Here is a 21,424-nt window from a genome sequence, read left to right on the forward strand (position 1 = left end):
GGGAGCCACAAGCTGGGCGGCACTTGCGTGAGTACCGGGCCCCGCACCCCCGTCGCTGCTGCAGCCCCGCTTCCTCCTCGCTTCTGCGGGAGCGGTCTGCGCTCTTTCCTGCTGCGGATCGATCCGTTCCTCCGGGCCCCCAGCCGGGGCACCCGGCGCTGTGCTTTCCGCTTTCCCACCCGCTGCCGAGGCCAGGATCCCAACTGGTTTAAATGGGAAAAAAAGTGTAAAGGGGCATCCTGGCGACTCCACCCCCCACCCCCAAACCAAACCTGCGTCGGTCCTGGCCCAGGTGCAAAATCAGCGGCAGCCGGAGTGGTTAAAGCAAACGTAGCTTTCCTACATCCTCGTCCCTCTGGGTGGACGAGTATTGTGTTCCACGCTGGAGCTCAGCGCCAGACCCATGCAACATAAAACTGCATCTGGAAACATGGCAGCGGGCCCGTGTGTATGGGAGGAGGGGGAGAAGGGGTGTATTGTCCTTGAGCAATGAAGTTCCTGGCCCTCGCCCATTTCAAGGGCAGAGTGGTTTGCAGCGGTGGTTCTCACCCGTGGCTGCACATTCAAATCACCGGAGGAGTTGGAAAAATTCTTCCTGGGTTCCGCTCCCGTGGCCTCTGATTTCATTGGTCTGCGGTGCAGCCTGGCCAAGCTCCGTAGGTGATTCCTAATTTCAGCCGAGGCCGAGAACCACTGACCACAGGTTACCTCGATGTAGGAATTTTACTAGTAAATGAATTCTCAGACCTTGTGCTTTTTTTGTCTTTTGGGGGGCCCGGGGATTTTAAAACTACCCCCAAAAAAGAGGGTTGTAAATTCTGCAATTAAGAAACTGTTCATCATTTTTAAAAAGTTTTGTTCCCAAGTGATTGGCGTGGCTCTTTCTATCACAAGACTTGACTGGGTGAGGTACTTGCTGTTACTATTAAAATGTCTCCAAGATTAACCTGGGATTGGGGATGGGTTCTCTGAAGTTCCTTTGGACACTGATGTTTAAGTTGTACTAAGTTGGGAACCCCTTAAGGGCAGGGGTGGGTTCCTGTGTTTGTGCACCTCTTATCATCTTAACAAAATACCTTACTCAATAACTGTGTGAAATGAATGAAACTCAATATTGACAGCTATGAAAGGGCCGACTCCTTTGTCCAGGCCTCATTTTCCAAGTTCAAAATGAAAGTGGGAATGAGAAAAGAAAAAAAAAATCCCTGTTAATTATCAACTTGCACCTTGACACCTTATTCCTGAGAAACGGAATTAGCAGAAGTCTGTCTCTGCAGAAAGCAGATTGAAGGGTGCCACTAAGAGGCCCCCTGGACAACTTGATAACTGCTCATCTTTGTACCCCATTACTTTTCTCCTTCCTCATTTATGGCACAGTCAGCTTGTGGTGTTCCTCGTCATTGTCTGGTTCTATTGGAATTAATCAAAAAGGGGCTGACCAATTTTTAGGTTCCTGTTAGTAATGTGAACACACTAAGAGATAAAATGCCTCTGAGAGTGAACCAAGGACAGCTCAGGACAGTCAGCACATTACTGCTTTCATGTAGATCGCCTGGCCTTTCTTAACTCCTATTTCAGCAACTTTTATTTTCCTGTAAGCCAGCGGTTCTCAACCTGTGGGTCGCGACCCCTGTGGCAGTCGAACGACCCTTTCACAGGGGTCGCCTAAGACCATCGTGCATATCAGATATTTACATTACGATTCATAACAGTAGCAACATGACAGTTATGAAGTAGCAACGAAAATAATTTTATGGTTGGGTCACAACATGAGGGACTGTATTTAAAGGGCCAGAAGGTTGAGAACCACTGCTGTAAGCGTTGATGTTTTGGGGAAATCCCCAATTTAACATTTTCAAACTGGCTTTTGTATAAGGAAGGGTGTTGGTATGTGTTGAATATGAGAGAAGATATAACCCATGGATAAGACAGGAGTTCAGATTCCAGATATCTGGGTTATCCTCAGTTGCAAAAATAAGCTTCTTACGTGCAGGAATTTCCAAGCAGGTGTAGGGAAACTTAAGGCTTTCTGAAGCACATTATTTCATTTGTTCATGTCTTCATTGTTTTGAATTCTAAGTGCTAAGTATTTGTAGGGGGCTGGCTGAGAGAAAAGGGTAGGTAGATACAAATATTTGTAGACAAAGGTCCCTTCCATGAAGGAATTTACAATATAGTTGGGGAACAAAGGGTAGACAGTCAACCCCAAAGTGAGGCGGACTATATTAATTGCTACAGTAATAACAAATTACAGCGGTTGAGAGAAGAGTTATAATTAATCATTTCTGCCTGGGCAACATGGGGTGGTTTTGTGAGGAGATAGTATCTTTCTGAACTTGAACAGATGAGTATTTGGATGAATATTTTTTGTGAGGGTAGAATAAGGGCAAAGGCCTAGAGCCAGTGAATGTTGTATAATCGAATTTAACTGGAGCAGAGGGTGTCTCTAGTCGAAAAGATGGGAAGCTAATGGGTAATGGCAGTGGTAAAAAATGTGGATTTTTGGTGTGCCCTGGCTGGGTAGCTCAGTTGGTTAGAGCATCATCTGATACCCCCAGGCTGTGGGTTCAATTCCGGGTCCAGACACATATAAGAATCAACCATACATAAGCGGAACAATGTATCCATGTTTCCTTTCCTCTCTCTCTCAAATCAATATATATATATATATACACACACACACACACACACACTAGAGGCCTGGTGCACAAAAATTTGTGCACTTGGGAGGGTCCCTTTTAAGTGAAGTTTCTGGAAGTGTAACCGGAAAAGGATTGGGCCTGGAACAGGTCTGCCTGGTGCGGGCTGGTAGTGTGTGGGTTCTTGACTTCATGCAGGAAATATTTCACAAGACAAGTCTAGGTGATTTTGAGAGTATGTTTATTAAAGCTGGGGACAGTGAAACAAGGAAGAGCTTAGGATAGAAGAAGCAACAGGGGAGCGCCTAGGCAGGGCTCTGCTTTGGCTCTCTAGAAACGTTACAGGAAAGAAGTGAAGCAGGGCAAGGCTGCTGTTAGCTCACTGAAAGGTTAGAGAAAATGGGGCCTTAGACACAGGTTCAGGATGTAAGCCGGGACAGGCTGCTCATTGTTCCCCCAGTTGCAAGTATGGTGGGGACTCTTAAGAGTTCAGGAGAGAAGCCTGGCCGGCATGGCTCTGTGCTTGAGCATTGACCTGTGAACCAGGAGGTCACCTCCTGGTCAGGGCACATACCCGGGTTGCTGGCTCCATCCCAGTGTGGGGCATGCAAGAGGCAGCTGATCATTGATTCTCTCTCTTCTTTGATGTTTTTATCTCTCTCTCCCTCTCTCTTCCTCTCTGAAATTTAAAAAAAAAAAAAAAAAAAAAAGCTCAGGAGAGAAAAGTAAAGATGTTTGCCTGAAAGGGAAGAAAGGCATGGGCATGCTCCAGAGAGAGCCAGCTCTGGATCTTTGTCTCCTGGGTTCTCATCTGTTCTCTAAAGGGAGGTATTTTATTTATTTATTTATTATTTTTAGAAACATCAGTGAGAGAGAAACATCAATCAGCTGCCTCCTGCACACTCCCCATTGGGTATGTGCCCGCAACCAAGGTACATGCCCTTGACCGGAATCGAACCTGGGACCCTTGAGTCCGCAGGCAGACGCTCTATCCACTGAGCCAAACCAGTTAGGGCTAAAGGGAGGTATTTTAGGGGAGGATCTCAATAGAATATTCATCAACTTTATGCTGATGCACCAAAATGAGATTTATTCCCCTGACTTCATCCATCCTTAGGTGTGTGTTGTTGGTACAGATGGCACTAATTGTATTTCTGTTATCTATGTCCCTGAATACAGGGTGATTTAAGCCATTTACACCCCTGGTTGCGGAGGAGAAGTGTAAACCATTTACACTCCCCCACTCCCACCCCCATACACTCTTTAATTTAGAAACCATTCCCGCTAATCAGGAAATCAAAGGAAAATGTTAAGCAGTTCCATATTGCACCTACATATAAATGATACTATAAGGCCCTCACTGGTTTGGCTCAGTGGATAGCGCATCAGCCTGTGGACTGAAGGGTCCCGGGTTTGATTCCAGTTAAGGGCATATGCCCAGGTTGTGGGCTTGATCCCCAGTAGGGGCGTGCAGGAGGCAGCTGATCAATGATTCTTTCTCATCATTGATGTTTCTATCTCTCTCTCCCTCTCCCTTCCTCTCTGAAATCAATAAAAATATATTTAAAGAAAGAAAGAAGCCCTGACCAGTTTGGCTCAGTGGCTAGAGCGTCGGCCTGCGGACTGAAGGGTCCCAGGGTCGATTCTGGTCAAGGGCATGTGCCTTGGTTGCGGGCACATCCCCAGTGGGGGGTGTGCAGGAGGCAGCTGATCAATGATTCTTTCTCATCATTGATGTTTCTATCTCTCTCTCCCTCTCCCTTCCTCTCTGTAAAAAAAAAAAATCCAAAAAAAAAAAAAAAAGAAAGAAAGAAAAGGCCATTTAAAAAAGTGATACTGTAAGTGTGCCTTTTGGGGTGCTCCTGAGGTCCTTGCCTGTTCTCCTTTTCAAGGTCCCAGTGTGATTAGATGCTGTGGTGAGTCAGTCACTTGGCCCAGACCAGGTGGGTGAGGCTTTGCGGAAGTACAAAGTCCAAATGGCTCTTGCCCAGATAAAATCAAAGGCTTGTTCTTCCTGGTGGTTCTAGGGAAGAGGCCATTTCCCAGCTTTTTCCAGCTTCTAGAGGCTTCCCACATTCCTTGGTTTCTGACCTTGTATTGCTCCTACCTCTGCTGCCATCTTCACATCATCTTCCTTAAACCGTTTGCTCTTAAGTGTTCTTGGTTAGGGAAGGAAGGGTTTTGCAATTTACTGGATGCTAAACTATTGGCGGTTTAACTGTCCGTCTCAGTTTCCTTATTCCACTTGTCCTGGCTTACTCACCTGTCTCAGAAGCCCTGTGAACTGTGGGAGGGTTTGAGTAGGAGAGTGCCATAGAAGTGGTTTTGTGGTAGGCAAGTAGAATTTTCTTTACTATTGACTCTCCAACCAGTTTTTCCTAAATAAAATACACTTTTTACTAAACATTGTAGTTATCTGTAGTTTCTATATTTTCCATGCAGTAGTTTTGTAACAAATTTTTAAAAAATGCAAGGTTTTGTTTTTAGGGGTTTGTTTCATGCTTCTCCATAAAAACTTAGTAGATTCATGGAGTGATAGAGCTGGAAGGGACTTTAGAGATTCCCTGATCCAGTCTGACTATAGTTGTTTTAAAAATGGAAGTACTCACATACGCTTGCTGACCTAAAATATTTTTTTTTTACTTACATTTTTTAGAGTAGTTACTGTTAAAAATTATATCACTATCATTTTTTGTCTTTTGTCTTATAAACATTTAGTTCTGCAGACTTGCAAGTCCAAGATCAAGGTGCCAGCAGAGCCCTAGCCAGGGTGGGTCAGTTAGTTGGAGCTTTGGCCTGTGCACCAAAGGATCACGGGTTCGATCCCAGTCAGGGCACCTATGGGAAGCAATCAATTGATGTTTCTCTCTCTTCTCTCTCTCTCTCTCTCTCTCTCTCTCTCTCTCTCTTTTGCTCTAGCTCTCTCGCTCTCCTCCCCCTTTCCATAAAAACATTAAAAACAAAACAAAGCAATAGGCAGTAAAGATTTAATTTTTTTTAAAAAAAAGGTATCAACTTCCTGACTCATCGATGGCCCTCTCTCCTGTGTTCTCACATGGTGGGAGGGCCTATCACTATCATTTTTATCAAGACAGTTTTTAAAAAATATATATTTTTACTTATTTATTTTAGAGATAGGGGGAGAGAGAGAAACATCAATCTGGCTGTCTCCTGCACGTCCCCCACCGGGAATCAAGCTTATAATTTCAAGGAAAGGATAGCCCTTTAAATTGAATACTTTTTTAGCTTTATGAAACATTACATGGGCCCTGTTGTTTTCATGTCGTTAAGATTGGACTCGCACAGATTCTTATAGGCATTTAGTCCAGGACCCTCACTTTACCGACAAGCAAATTGAGCGTCAGTTAAGATATTGTTGGAAACAAACCACACAGAGCATAACCTGTGGAATTGGCAGCCCAGCCACCAGAAACCATGGCTTTGGTGTAATTTGTTGGTGTCATTATGACTTGATGAACATTTTCAAGCATTGTTCTCAATTACAGAGGAGGAAATTTCTTACTCTTACTTCTTAGGAACCAGACATCATTTACTCTGAAAACACTTGATTAAAGGTCTACCGTATGGGTCTCTACCCCAGAGTTCCTGATTTAGTAGGTCTGGAGGGAAGCCGATGGGTGTGCAGGAGGCTGCTGATGGATATTTCTCCCTCTCATTGATGTTTCTCTCTCTCCCCCTCACCCTCTCTAAAATAACAAAAACTTTTTTTTTTTTTAAGAATGAATCTGGTGAATCCTTTATAATTATGGGAGTCAGATGATAATGAATTTGGTCCTGGAGTCATTCATTGCATAGTTTCCTAATTTCATGCTTCCAAAGAAACCAGCTTAGATGCTTTCCAGGGTGTCTATATGATGAGATTTTCTGGCTCCTCTTCAGTCTTCCTCTGCCAGAGGCCTTTTGTTCTTTCTGTGATATGATGGAGTAGATCCTTTCAGGAAGGAGACCTATATTTTCTTTCTTTTTTTTTACTATAAGCTCAACTTTTAAATTTAATTTTTGTTTTGTGAATTTTTAAAAATTTTTCAATTACAATTCACATTTAATATTATTTTGTGTTAGTTTTAGGTGTGCAGCATAGTCGTTAGACAATCATATACTTTATAAAGTGTCCCATCCTCCTCCCCTCCATATATCCAGTAAGACACCTGTATTTTCAAGATGACTGATGTGTTGGTGTATGGGAAGAGTTCACTGTTCTTTGATAGAATTTATTACTTTAAGCTGTTAAGAAGCTCGGATATGAAATGACTGTCCCATGTTGTGTTCTGTAGGGGAGAGAAAATATTTCCTCTACCCTCTTAGGTTCAGTAACTGGGACCTACAAATTAAACTGATAATAGATGAACAGGAGAAAAGGTCTATTTCATATGCCCATTGAGCATTATAGAAAAGAAGTGGCAGAAAACATAAAGAAGTAGTTAGGCCTCTGAGCTTAATACCAACTTAACAGAGGGTAATAAGTTGTGGAGAAGAGACTAGACAAAGGAAAGGGAGGATTGGGGCTTCTGAGGGGGGGAAATTATGGGAAGACAAATGTATGGGGGAAACTAATGAAAGATAAGGGTTCCTTTATTAATGTTTTTTAGTGCAGATTCATCTCAGTGCTATCCTTTCATCTCCACTGATAAGGGTTGTTCTCTTTCTGGTTCAGGAGAGGAGTGGGGGACACCATTACACAGGGAAATCTATGCCCTGATTTTAAGCAGGAAGGAGGAGGGCAAAGAGTTCCTTCTTGTTGACTATTTCTTGTCTTCAGCTCAAAATAATCCTTATTCCAAAGTGGCATATTTTGGGGTGGCGTATTCTGATTCCCTTTAGTTCACACGGGCCAGAACTGCTGCTAAACTTCTACTGGATACACTATCAGTGGTCGGCAAACTGCGGCTCGCGAGCCACATGCGGCTCTTTGGCCCCTTGAGTGTGGCTCTTCCTAAGCCTTAGGAGTACCCTAATTAAGTTAATAACAATGCACCTACCTATATAGTTTAAGTTTAAAAAATTTGGCTCTCAAAAGAAATTTCAATCGTTGTACTGTTGATATTTGGCTCTGTTGACTAATGAGTTTGCCGACCACTGCTAGGTCAACAAGACATGGGTATTTCTAATAACATGATTTCGCTCTTAAATTAATCTTTATTTTTCTGGATTAGGCAAAAAAAAAAAAGTTGTAGTGGAGTGTTAGGTTAGATGTAAAAAGTAGGAAACTGAAAGAAATCATCTATTTTTTTCCTTAGAATTCAATTACAGATAAGTAATCTCATGTTGCCCACTGTGATTAAGTCATTTCTGAAGGCAGAAAAATACATGAGACGATATTTGAATTCAGTTTTTGGAGTCTCCCAAAAGCTAAATGTAATGCTTTTCTCATGATCAAATGTGTACCGTGGAGAAGTGCAAGGAGTGCCCGAAGTCAAGGTGAATTAGAGCCTTCTGGGAGCTTTGTCTTTGCGGTTCCGTTCTCCACCTACACAGACGTGGGAGGAGTCCGCTTGAGGAAGAGTTCTTTGTGATGTACTGCTCACCCTTTGCCCCGGGGCCTGTGGGAGCATGTCCAGGTACTGAGTCTGCAATAAAGAGTAGCCAGGTTCACAAGGGATAGGTGTGGAGTGCTCCCCAAATAGCCTTAGGTGGTAAGAGTTGATCACCAGGACAAAAACCGCTTTAAAAAAAATTTTTTTTTTTAATTTTTGAAAACTTATTTATCTATTTTAGAGAAAAGATGAGAGAGAGAGAGAGAAACATCGATTTGTTCCACTTATTTATGCATTCACTAGTTGATTCTCCCCACCCCTCCACCCCCGCACTGGTTGATTCTTGTTATGTGTCCTGACCAGGGATCAAACCTGCCACCTTGGCATATTGGGACAATGCTCTACCAGTTGTGCTGCCTGATCAGGGTTTTGTTTTTTTGTTTTTAATTGAGCTCTAATTGTCATATAGCCTTATATTAGTTTCAGGTGTACAACATAATGATTCGGTATATTGCAAAATAATCACAAGGCTAGTTAACATCCATCACCATATGCAGTCACAAAATTTTTTTTTCTTGTGATGAGAACTTCACTGTCTATACCAGTGATGGCGAACCTGTGACACGCGTGTCAGAGGTGACACGCGAACTCAGTTTTTGGGTTGATTTTTCTTTGTTAAATGGCATTTAAATATATAAAACAAATATCAAAAATATAAGTCTTTGTTTTACTCTGGTTGCAAATATCAAAAAATTTCTATATGTGACACGGCACCAGAGTTAAGTTAGGGTTTTTCAAAATGCTGACACGCCGAGCTCAAAAGGTTCGCCATCACTGGTCTATACTCTTAGCAATTCCAAATACACAATATTGTATTTTTTAGTAGAGTCACCATGCTGTACACCATATCCCCAGGACTTATCTCATAACTGGAAGTTTATACCTAACAAAGGCCTTTCTTGATCATAGTGCCACTCTGCTGGAGAGGCTGGCAGGAGAGGGGGGGTTTTGAAAAAGCCTGAGAAACAGTTTGCACAGTCGATTGTTTGTATTCACGCAGGCTGATTTGTTGGGACTTTGCATCAAGTACCCTTTTGCAAACAATCCTGAAAAACAAAATGGCTTTCAAGGCAGTTTTAATCAATCTTGTTCTTAACCCAGGTTAAAAAAAAAAAGTTATTACTTTTAGGATGTGATCAAAAGGAAGTACACAGATATAAACAAAAGTTTGTGTGTAAGCATATATCACAGCTTGTTTACAAGAAGCCTTGGGAGTAACTTATCTCTCGTCTAATGGGCATGAATAGCTATTTTCTTAAACAATTAGTTTTTTGTTTTGTTGTTTTACAAGAAGTCTTACAAATATTTGTGCTTTTCCTTGTGTGTTGGCTGCTAGAATTCTGAGAATCAAATTTATGATCTGTTTCTAGTAAGTATGTAAGACTTAATAGCATAGATGACCCTTAATGCTTGATTATCATCCTTTGGTCCTGAAAAATAATGTAGATTTCCACCAGAGGTTTTCTCAAAGGGGACAGTCTGGGTGTTTTACCCATGATACTCCAGGAGCCCAGAGATCCTCTAGGACAGCTGCTGAGATTATTCAGCTCGTAGGTCCTCTCACTTCCGACCTATTTCTCTTCTGCTTCCCTCTGGGTTCTGCGCAAGCCCAGGCTTCTGCCATCTCCTGACCTGTACTGTCGCTGAGTGCATGGCGCCTGCAAATGGAATTGTTCCCCTCTGCCCCCTTCTGCTTTTCTTGAAAAAAATGCTGATGAGTAAAATTCTCTCCCTCATGACATAAGAAAAGTAATGTTCATATGCTCTATACTGGAAAAAATTAAATAATTGTAGATTAAGACTTCGAACTCAAGTAAGTCTCCTGGGCTGATGCTTGGGGTTCATTTCTTGCAGGTTTGTTTTATATTGAGTTTAATATTACTAAAATATGTCCTTTTATTTTTTTTTCCTAGGTGAATGTCGGATGTGTTCCCAAAAAGGTAGAATTTTTTTAAAAATTCTTTATTGTTGAAAGTATTACATATGTCTTCGTTTTCCCCCATTGACCTCTCCCTGCCCGCTCCCCCCCCCCAGCACATGCCCTCACCCCCCTCCTGTCTGTGTCTATTGGTTATGCTTATATGCATGCATACAAGTCCTTTGGTTGATCTCTTACCCCTTCTTCCCACCCTCCCCAAAAAGGTAGAATTTTTATTTCTTATTCCTTCCACCCTCCTTTTACATGTTTGGTAAATCATGATCAGGATAAGGTTATTTCCAAATGTTTCAGTGAAAATTCTTTCTGCAAAAAATAACTGAGAAACCAACTAAAAGTGGCTTAAACAATAGGCTAATGTTTGTTTGTTTTGTTTTTTAATATCACTAAGAAAGCTGGAGGGAAAAATAAGAAGCCCGGAGAGAGGCACTTTCTGAGATTGGCTTAGTACTTAAGGAAATCTGAAAGCACCCTGGCTTCTTTCCATTCTGATATCCTGGGCGTACAAGCAACAGTAACCCCCTGCCTCATGGCCACATGATGGCTCTCGGACTATGTCCCACCCAGCACTGTCTCTGCAGATTGCTTTAGGTTGTCTTGGCCAGGGTTGAGCTATCCCTGCAAGAGAGCCTGGGGGAGGGAGGTGCTCCTGGGCAGATAACCACAGAAATAATGAGTTCCTGGACACTAACTGAATCTTGCATGCAAAGGAAATTCATCCTGGACCTTGCCATGTAGTAAGTGTTCACCACAGGGTGACAAAGTAAAAAAATTCCTGTGGGGGCACAGTGGGGAGGTAGCCAGGAATGGAACACAGTGTCTACTATCAAACTTGATAAGGAACAGTGACCAACAAAACATATATAATCACGGCATAAAAGAAACGCAGTATTCATCTGCACAAGATAACTTTTTCTTAGGGAGATCCAGCCAGGAAATAAAAAGTTTATACCCAACTCTCAGCCCAAGTGCTGATCTGACCAAGACCAAGTGGCTGATGGTGGTGGATGGGTGCTCCTCCCACACATGGCTCTAGTTAACTGCCTGGAATCATGGGGTACGGTGCAGAGGTGGGGTGTTTGCCTCAAGTCATCTGGTCTTTCACCTGCCCCGGTGCATCTCTGAATTAGTTTTTTCCCAGGGAAAATAGAAGTTTTTCTCCTGGAAAGACATGTCAAGATTGTCAGGTATTTTTGTTTGTTTCATTTTGTTGGTGCGAGTTTTTGTTTTGAAGCACAGAAATCGATTTCTCTATACATCGCCCATATTAAAATCATGAATCACGTGACTTTGGGTATCTTATGTCAGCTCTAAGATTGATTTCTCAAGTTACTTGATGGCACTTCTTTTTATTTGTTTTTATTTTTTGTTAATCCTCACCCGAGGATATTTTTTCCATTGATTTTCTGAGAGAGAATGGAAAGGAGGGAGGGGGGGAGGAGCGAGAGAGAGAGACAAACATCAATGTGAGAGAGACACATCAATTGCTTGCCTCCCACATATGCCCCAACCAAGGCCAGTGATCAGACCCAAAACCCTTCTGGTATGTGGGCCAAAGCTCTGAACACTGAGCCCACCGGCCAGGGCAATGGCATTTCTTAGTATTTGGATACCTTTATGGTAAGTAGTCTATTGATGGAGTTACTGTGTACTTGGGTCCTAGCCCCGTCTTTGCTATTCCAGAAATTCAAGTATATTGATTTACTCAGGAGTGAATTGATTATCTGACATCAAAAGAAATTGTTTTATAAAATGATAATATTGATTTATCAGTTTAGTGTAAGTGAGATTATATCTGGGTTTAGTAATTAGGACAGGTTAGCTTTTTCTCAATATGGAGACCCAGCTGGCAAACCAAATTCTTGAGTGAAAGTTTCTTAAGTTTTCCATTCTGTAGCCTCATGGATTCTCTTTACCGCTGTAGTGATAGTTGGTGCTAGTAGCTATAGTGCAGGTTATCTTGAATGAACTCATCCTTACCTGTGACAAAGGAAAAAATGACAGCTCTGATTTCCAAAGCTGACTCTTGCTTATACTTGCTAATTATTTTATTCCACATTTGAATGCAATTTTAAAACATGTTATAATCCTAAACTTACAACATTTTGTTACTGAGATTACATTTTATTTATTTATTTATTTTTTTAAAATTTTGTTGTTGATTTTTAGAGAGAGAGGAAGGGAGAGGGAGAGAGAAAGAGAAACATACATCGATGGATTGGCTGCCTCCTGCACACCCCCTACTGGGGATCCAGCCCACAACCCGGGCATGTGCCCTGACCAGGAATCCAACCTGGGACCTCTTTGGTGCATTGGATGATGCCCAACCAATTGAGCCATAGTGACCAGGGCTGAGATTACATGTTAAATTAGCAAATACCCTAATCTTGTCAGTGACACAGGCCTGAGTTTTATTCCAGAAAGGTTTTCTGTAATATGTTTTCTAGTATAGGGAGGGTTTTTTTTTCTGTCTTAGGAAAATTTCTTGTTTTCTGTGGGACATTTTTCCTCAAAAATGTTCTTTCCTTTTTGTCTTAGATTTTGGAGTCTGTTCTACTTGGAATCATGCAATTATGGATACATGGATTATGTAAATTAGTTATATGTAGTTTAAACCAATTATGGTAGTAAATCTGCTATTGATTGGTGCTACCTCATTATTTTAAAATACCGTCTGGACTGCTACTACATAGTGGACTGAATTTGTAATATTTTATTCCCATATATTTCACTTACCCTTCTATTCTGATCACATGTACCAGATAGTGACCTTATATTTTTGTAGGGGTCTACTGATTTCAAAATGCTTTCGCATTCTTGAAGATCAGTGGGTAGTTACCTCTTGTTCTGTAGAGCAGGCTGGCGCCTAGAGTAACTGCCCCTCGCACAGGGTAGAGCGAAGCAGCAGCAGAGAAGGAACTGGATGGATGGGCCTGCTGCTGCCCCATCAGGTCTCAGTCTAAAACAGTGATGGCGAACCTATGACACGCGTGTCAGAGGTGACACGCGAACTCATTTTTTTGGTTGATTTTTCTTTGTTAAGTGGCATTTAAATATATAAAATAAATATCAAAAATATAAATCTTTGTTTTACTATGGTTGCAAATATCAAAAAATTTCTATATGTGACACGGCACCAGAGTTAAGTTAGGGTTTTTCAAAATGCTGACACACCGAGCTCAAAAGGTTCGCCATCACTGGTCTAAAAGCAAATGCAGTTCAGACAGAGGCACCCTCTCCAGAGGGTTAGATGCTATAACACCGTGCAAACTATAAACTGGAAGTAAACAAATATGGTACCTCAGGATAATATGAGGTTTAGTGATGTGTCTTAAAATAACATTAATTTATTTGTGGTATTGTTAAATTTTTCATATGTATTGTTTAAGATAAAGACTCTAGCAGATAGCCCTGGCCAGTGTGGCTCAGTTGGTTGAGTGTCACCCTGTGCACCGAAAGGTCTCTGGTTCAATTCCCATTCAGGGCACATACCTAGGTTATGGATTTGATCCACGGTCGGGTTGCATATGGGAGGCAACTAATTGATGTTTCTCTCTCTCTCTCTTTCTCCCCCCCCCCTTCCTCTTGCTCTAAAAACAAAACAATAAAAACATTAAAAAAATAATCTAGCAGATAAAATGGTTCATTCTATATTACATGAATTTCACTTCAGTAAAGGAAACAGAATCCAGTAGTCATCAATTCATTCATCTTTAGGCATAAAGGGAGAAAGGTGCAAACAAGGACTCTTAAGGCTTATCAAAAGTGGAACTGAGACTTGTCTGGCCAGGAAAAATGGTAGTTTGGCTGTCCTCAAGAGTTCCGGGTGCCAATTTGAATTCAGTTATCACGAGGATCAGTTGGCATTTAAAAGGCTTCTACAGTTTGTAGGCTACATTCCGCAAGAGATGCATTGAACCTTTGAGTTCCAGGTGTCTGATCACATATGTTCTTACAAGGGCATGTTTATAGTTACTGAAAACATAACAGGAATTCATTCTCTTAAAGTTTTCAGTCTTCATCGTTACCTAATAGTTTCCTTCCAAATCACTGTACTGTAAAGTTACAGATGCAATTCCATTTCCTGGAAATAATCACAAAAGTCAGGGCTTAAAGAAAACTGAAGCTTAAAAAGAGATGGTAAGTCCGGGCATGACTCAGTGATTGAGTGTCAACCTATGAACCAGGAGGTCACAGTTCAATTCCTGGTCAGGGCACATACCTGGGATGCGGGCTCGATCCCCAGTGTGGAGTGTACAGGAGGCAGCCAAGCAATGATTCTCTATCACCATTGATGTTTCTATCTCTCCCTCTCCCTTCCTCTCTGAAATCAATTAAGAAAAAAAAAGTGATATATACAAAAAATATATATATACAAAAGAGAATTTAAGCAATAATAAATGTTAATGGAAGGACCCTGAGCCTTATAATATCCTGCTTCTCAGAGTTTATAAACTAGGGAATTTAACTCTAGAAGTAATTTCCCCCAATATTTCAGAAGCCTCCCTATAAAATCTGGTCATATTTCTGAACTTTTTCTTTTAAAATACGTAGTTTCATTTTTAATTTAAAGGTCAGTATTATTATCATCTGCTGTTACAAAGTTACCTTTCATTCGAGATTTCTGTCTTCCCTCAGGACTCATGTACTACTGTTTTGGATACTTTTTTTGCAGATAATGTGGAACACGGCTGTGCACTCTGAATTCATGCATGATCATGTTGATTACGGATTTCAGAGCTGTAATGGTAAATTCAATTGGCGGTAAGTGTTCATTCTCAGAGGGTTCTTTTTACAAATATAAGTATTTTTCTTTCAGAATTAAATGTTCCACAAACTTTTTCGGGGGGCTATATTGTGGTAAAATATATATTACAAGCTTTTGGAGGTAATGGAGATATTTATGGCTTTAATTGTGGTGAGGGTTTCACAGGTGTGTACTTATCTCTAAATTCATCAAGTTGTATACATTAAATATGTGCATATACAGACACACAACATCAAATGTCTGTTTTAGCCATTTTTAACCAATTAATTGCCACATGTCTAAAACGGAAACCATCCCCACACGCCACGATATTTTGAATTTAATGTAAAAAATCAATTTGCAATGAATATTATAAAAATTAATATATTAATCACAGTGCAGGTGTTCTTGAATATTTTCAGCTGAAAATTCTCACGAAAAATGATTTTAAAGTTGGTCAGGGCTGCCACTTAGGGAAAACTTTTTTTTTTTTTATAGATGCACATGGCGTGTGGGGAAGGTCTGCCGCTTGCGTCTACAGATGCTTGTGGCGTACAATGGGTTAAGTTGTCAATTCAGTAGCATTAAGCATATTCATAGTGTTGTGCAACCATTATCACTATCCATTTCCAGAACTTTTCCATCATCCCAAGCAGAAACAGTGTTGTTCAGTGTACCCATTAAACAATACCTCATCTGCCCTAACTGGTTTAGCTCAGTGGATAGAGCGTCGGCCTGCGGAGTGAAGGGTCCCAGGTTCGATTCCGGTCAAGGGCATGTAGCTTGGTTGCGGGCACATCCCCAGTAGGGGGTGTGCAGGAGGCAGCTGATCGATGTTTCTAACTCTCTGTTTCTCTCCCTTCTCTCTAAAAAAATAAATAAAATGTATTTAAAAAAAATAAAAAACAAGTAAACAATACCTCATCTCCCCTCCTCTCAGCCCCTGGTATCTCTATTCTACTTTCTACTTTGCATATTCTAGGCCAGGGGTGGGCAACCTTTTTGTGAGTGCGTGCCAAAACCAGCAAAATCTCTGACTCAATTCTTCTGCATGCCAACCCTAATTTTTTGAGAACATGTAACGCCTACTTGATATCTCTTAAGATGTACGTATGTGAAGAACCTTGAAGAAATAATAAAATTCATCCGAGCAACAAAAACACAGTATATGATGATGAAAAATACATTTATTTTTTAATGTATACATGTTATGTAAAATTATTTATTTATCTAAGATGCACCTACACTGAATTTATCTGAAAAATAAAAAAGTCGATATTAAGGAAAAATTATAAATGGAAGATTATAAGAGAATTAAGGAAAAATTATAAATGGAAGATTATAAGAGAGGGTTTCACGTGCCAGCAGAAGTTACTGGCGTGCCATGTTTGGCACGCGTGCCAGGGGTTGCCCACCCCTCTTCTAGATACTTTGTACAATATTTGTCCTTTATGCCTGGCTTATTTTACTTAGCATGATGTTTTCAAAGTTTATCCTTGTGCCTGTGTCAGAATTTCAATCCTTTTAAAGGCTGAATGATATTCTTTTATATTTATATACCATATTTTGTTTCTCCGTTCATTTTTCAATGGGCTTTTGGGTTTTCTACCTTTTGTCTATTGTGAATAATCATGCTATGAACATTGGTCTACAAGTTCGTGCCTTCAGTTATTTTGGGTCGATACCTAGAAGTGGAATTGCTGGGTCATGTGGCAATTTTGTGTTTAAAATTTTTTAAGGAGCTGCCATAAACTTTTTGAAGCCATTGAATTTTTTAAAAATTTTAGCAAATTCATTCATTTAACAGATATTGAGTGGCAAGTGTGATTTGAAGATTATTTATTCCCTTAGATGCAGTCGACCATTTAGTTCCAATAAGCTCTTATTGCTACCATGCTAGGTACTGTGCCAAAGTAGCTATCTTTGTCTTCTGTGCAAAGAAAAATGTTATCTATATACCGTGGATGCCAACTGAACATTCTCCACGGAGTAGAATAGGGGTTCTCCACATATGGGACAGCAGATGGACACAGGGAGGGGTGGCTGTCTTTAGAGACATTGACTCATGGGTTTGTGCTGAGGGTGTGTGATTCAGGGACAGATGCCCTAGTTACTAACTGAAGGAGGAGAATGCTCTTTCTCAGCACTGACTCAGGTTTCACTGCAGGGTGATAAAGGAAAAACGGGATGCCTATGTGAGCCGCCTGAACACCATCTATCAAAATAATCTAACCAAGGTGAGTATGCTGGGCTGGGAACTTTGAGAAGTTGCTGTTTGTTGCTTGAGTATGCTAACAGGTCCGGCCAGACTAAAGCATAGCCATTGCCCGTCTCTCTCATTGTTTCTGTTACTTCTCTTATGATTAACGATTCTGAGGTTGACCTGTCAGAGAAAGCCTCTCACTGGGTAGGCCAGTCTCTTTTCTACAGAGAGGTGTGTCAAAGTTGGGAGACCAGGTCTCACCTGATGGCTGTATCTCGAGTAGACCTGGCTCTCCAGTTTGTTCCAAAAGCCAAGCCCATAAGAGACTGAATATGCCAGTTTATTAATTAAAATCAGGAGCATGATGTGGATGGAAACGTGCATCCTCATCCTTGGTGGCTAAATCTACTCAGTAGTCCAAGGTATGGTTCAGAAGGTTTCTTTTTTTGTGAATGAAATCTCATCAAGGAAATTGGGCAAAGACCTGTTGTCCTTGGCTATCCTGAGGCTTTTCCCGTCTTAGTGCTTAGAAATCATACCTCTCCCACTGGGACTATGCCAGGGACATTGACAAATTTTGCATCATTGACTCTTTCTTGACGGCATATATCTCATCACCCTTCATTTGCCTTTTTGCTCTCACTTTGCAGTTTCTAAGATTTGAATGTAACTGAGGTTATATTTAGATCAGAGGATTCTTTTTAAAAAATATGTTTTTTATTGATTTTTAGAGCGAGAGGAAGGGAGAAAGATAGAGAGATAGAAACATCAATGAGAGAGGAACATCACCGATCGGCTGCCTCCTGCACACCCCCTACTGATGGATTGAGCCCACAACAAAGGCATGTGCCCTGACCCCAAACCTCTTGGTTCTTGGGTCAACGCTCAACTGCTGAGCCACACGGGCCAGGCTAGATCAGAAGATTCTTGATGATATTCGGGCCACTATAATCTCATTAGCAGATTGTTGATGAGCCAATTTTAGTGTGAGTTACTTCTACAGATGGCTAACCTCAGACATTTTTATATTGATTCATATCATTCATTGGGTTTCTTTTTGGATGATGATATTTTCTGACCTTAATCCCCAATTCAAGGGGAAAATATTTGGGGCTTTCAGTCCCCTAGGCACTGATGACAAGACATTTTAAGTCTACTAGACATGAGTTGAGATAGCAGTTGTTATGCTAAAACACCGACATCAGATTTTATTGAAAAGTGGAGCTAGCTAAAGTGCAAAAGTGATAGAAAAATCACTCAAGAAACAGCATTTTTTAATACTCACAAATCTTGGTGTGCTGTATAACTTACCCTGACGTTATGGGGAAGGAATTCTGAATAGGAAAGGAAACTTTCTGTCAAATACCCTAGGAAATGAAAGTAAAAATCTCATCAGTTCTTCCTCCAAACTATTGTCTAGATCAGTGATGGCGAACCTTCTGAGCTCGGCGTGTCAGCATTTTGAAAAACCCTAACTTAACTCTGGTGCCGTGTCACATATAGAAATTTTTTGATATTTGCAACCAGAGTAAAACAAAGACTTATATTTTTGATATTTGTTTTATATATTTAAATGCCATTTAACAAAGAAAAATCAACCAAAAAAATGAGTTCGCGTGTCACCTCTGACACTCGTGTCATAGGTTCGCCATCACTGGTCTAGATTATTGCCACTTGATGCATACCCCTTTTTGGCTAGCACCCCCTAAGAAATTATTACCTCCTGTAGGAAGGATTTTGTGGAGGCTTGTGGCTTTTGGCATTGATCTTGATTCATCCTGATTAAGCAGGGCACGTGCAGAGCAGGCCTGGGGGGTGATTGCAAAAGAGGCAATAACTCAATCAGAACCAAGCATGTTCTAAAATGTTCCAACATTCTGTTCTGTAATCCTGTTTGCATAATGCCATTATCCTTGTAAGCTGCCCACGTTTGCATGCCAATACATGCATCATAGCTGGCAGAAGCTAGCTGGCAATCTCCAATCCCCAAATGGAGGCCCTGGCACAGTATGAGCAAGTGGGGGTTTGCGTTCTCAGCATCTCTAGCCTGGACCTTCATTGTCATGTAAATTGGCGGTATCCTCCCCATTTTGTTTAAGAAAACCTGAAACATCGCATTTTCCTGCCTCGGCCTGAGTATTCTCTTTTGCCTCTGCTCCCTTTGCCTCTATCCTTTTTTCTCTCTTAGCCCTCTGTTCCTCCTCCGACAACATCGTTCTTCATGGTGTTTCCATTGCAAGTGAGACTTTCCCCCTCAAGTTTTGGAGACAAAAATATCTTTTTCCATATTCTTTTTGGTCTCTGGCCAAAAACAGCACCTTTATTTCTTCTTACTTGTACATTTCCAGCATCGAATGGCAATCCCCTTACCTAAGTATCAGTTAAACAGAAGTTCTGTAGAAACTCGAACATTGAGAGTTGTCTTGGCCTCAGCAAACCCAAATTCAGAATCCTCAGTGGAGAAAGGGAAAGCTCCGATAAGGGCAGCAGATGTTTTTGTTTTAGTTTACGAACATTTTCATGTCACGGTTCCTCTCCAGGCCAAAATAGAAATCATCACTGGCTACGCAGCGTTCACCGGTGACCCCAGGCCCACAGTAGAGGTCAGTGGGGAAAAGTACACTGCTCCTCACATCCTGATTGCAACAGGTGGCGTGCCCTCGCATCCACAGGAGAGCCAGGTCCCGGGTGAGTCTCCCAGAGGCAAATGCTTGTGAATAACAGCCAGGGGGGAGTTGATCGGAGGGTGGGAGAGTGAAGCAGAGCCAGCAGAGTCTACTCTTAAGAGCTGAGCAAATGTTTGTTTCACAGAGAAATTTCATAGTTATTTGGTCATCACTGCTCTTATTTTTAGAGGGAGGGGAAAAAAATGTCTACCAGGGCCCTGACCGGTTTGGCTCAGTGTCTAGAGCGTCGGCCTGTGGACTGAAGAGTCCCAGGTTCGATTCCGGTCAAGGGCATGTACCTTGATTGCGGGTACATCCCCAGTGGGGGGTGTGCAGGAGGCAGCTGATGGATGTTTCTCTCTCATCGATGTTTCTGGCTCTCTGTCCCTCTCCCTTCCTCTCTGTAAAAAATCAATAAAATATATATTTTTAAAAAAATGTCTACCAGGGGAAGACATGGTTGGCAGCTTCCCAAGTGAGGACTTTTAAAAACTTGTCAAAACAGAGAGCATGATGGCTAAGAGAGTATCGGTTCTTGTGTAAGATGTTGTGATTATTTTCCAAGAGAAGGCTCAGTCTGTGTGATCCATATTTCACTTTCCTAGGTGCCAGCTTGGGGATAACCAGTGATGGATTCTTTCAGCTGGAAGAATTGCCTGGGTAAGCTGGTGCCCTTCCTGACCTCGGTGTTCACGCTCCCTCAGGCTCTCCTCTGACACTCTCCCCCTCCACCCCCAGTCTTAAACGCAGGCTTTCCTGGTTCTGTTCTCCCATTTTCTCTTTTTATGACATTGGGTGTCTCATTCACTCGTACCCCTCATTAAGTAACTCAGGTCTTTCCTGCCTTTGGTCAGAGTCCATTGCAGAATTTTAAGAACCAGAGTCAAACACAGGATGGTTCTGAAGGATAGTAAAGCCCTGAAACTATCTTCTGGCTTCAGCTTGATACAGCATCAATCGCTAATGTGTCTCAAATACCTGCTTCTGGTGTTCAGAGCAGCTGGTGCACAAATGAAGGCTCTGTCAGTCTCACGAAAATAGATTTTCCGAAATCGCACTTTCTATGTGTTTGCCCAAATAACCTTAGTAAATGTCTGTCATGGGTTCAGATACACGGAGAGGAAAAATATAATGAGGAAGATATTTTTTCTAATTTGCAGAAGCCCCCAGTGGCAGACTTTCTAAGTTAGAGGGATCCTCCCTTCACTCATGAAAAGAGGCAACACTCAGGCACCGGAGAAGGGACCCTTTAGTGCAGGGACTTTATCTCCTTCCAAGTAACACCCACTCCAGAGTCAGCAGCTCAACTCTGCTGCTCCCAGAGCGGGTGCTGCCAATCCAGTTTGAGGTCTTAATCCTGTGCTTTTATAAAGGCCTTCACGGAGGGGGGCGGGGGTGACTAACAAGTCATGCCCACACCTTTACCTTAATTCACCTGGAGCCACAGTTAATGTGGGACCAGAGGGTTTCTTTGCCGTTCCACGCTGCAGTGAAGTTGTCCTGTTGAGATATGCAGACCAGGCGATCTTTTGACTTTGAGACAAGCAAACAGCCTCTTTAGACTTGCTGTCTGTGGAGCATGGAAACGTGTTACAGAGCAGCCTTTTTCCCCTCGTGATCCACCCTGTGCTGTTTGGTTTTAGGGTTGAGTGATGTGACACGTATGGTCATGACTCGT

The 21,424-nt window shown here is 41.7% G+C and overlaps 1 protein-coding gene across 1 annotated transcript in view; it reads left to right on the forward strand.

The window, feature by feature from the left end:
* Nucleotides 1-21,424, forward strand: part of GSR (glutathione reductase) — a 36,897-nt gene that overhangs the window by 1,960 nt on the left and 13,513 nt on the right. The window contains exons 3-8 of the mRNA XM_005864087.2: nt 6-27; nt 10,108-10,134; nt 14,806-14,894; nt 17,045-17,114; nt 19,621-19,768; nt 20,352-20,406. Coding sequence (XP_005864149.1) covers nt 6-27; nt 10,108-10,134; nt 14,806-14,894; nt 17,045-17,114; nt 19,621-19,768; nt 20,352-20,406 — 411 coding nt within the window. The remainder of the gene's footprint in view (nt 1-5; nt 28-10,107; nt 10,135-14,805; nt 14,895-17,044; nt 17,115-19,620; nt 19,769-20,351; nt 20,407-21,424) is intronic.

The sequence above is a fragment of the Myotis brandtii genome, unplaced genomic scaffold (assembly GCF_000412655.1).
Source record: "Myotis brandtii unplaced genomic scaffold, ASM41265v1 scaffold185, whole genome shotgun sequence".
In the NCBI taxonomy this organism is placed as follows: domain Eukaryota; kingdom Metazoa; phylum Chordata; class Mammalia; order Chiroptera; family Vespertilionidae; genus Myotis; species Myotis brandtii.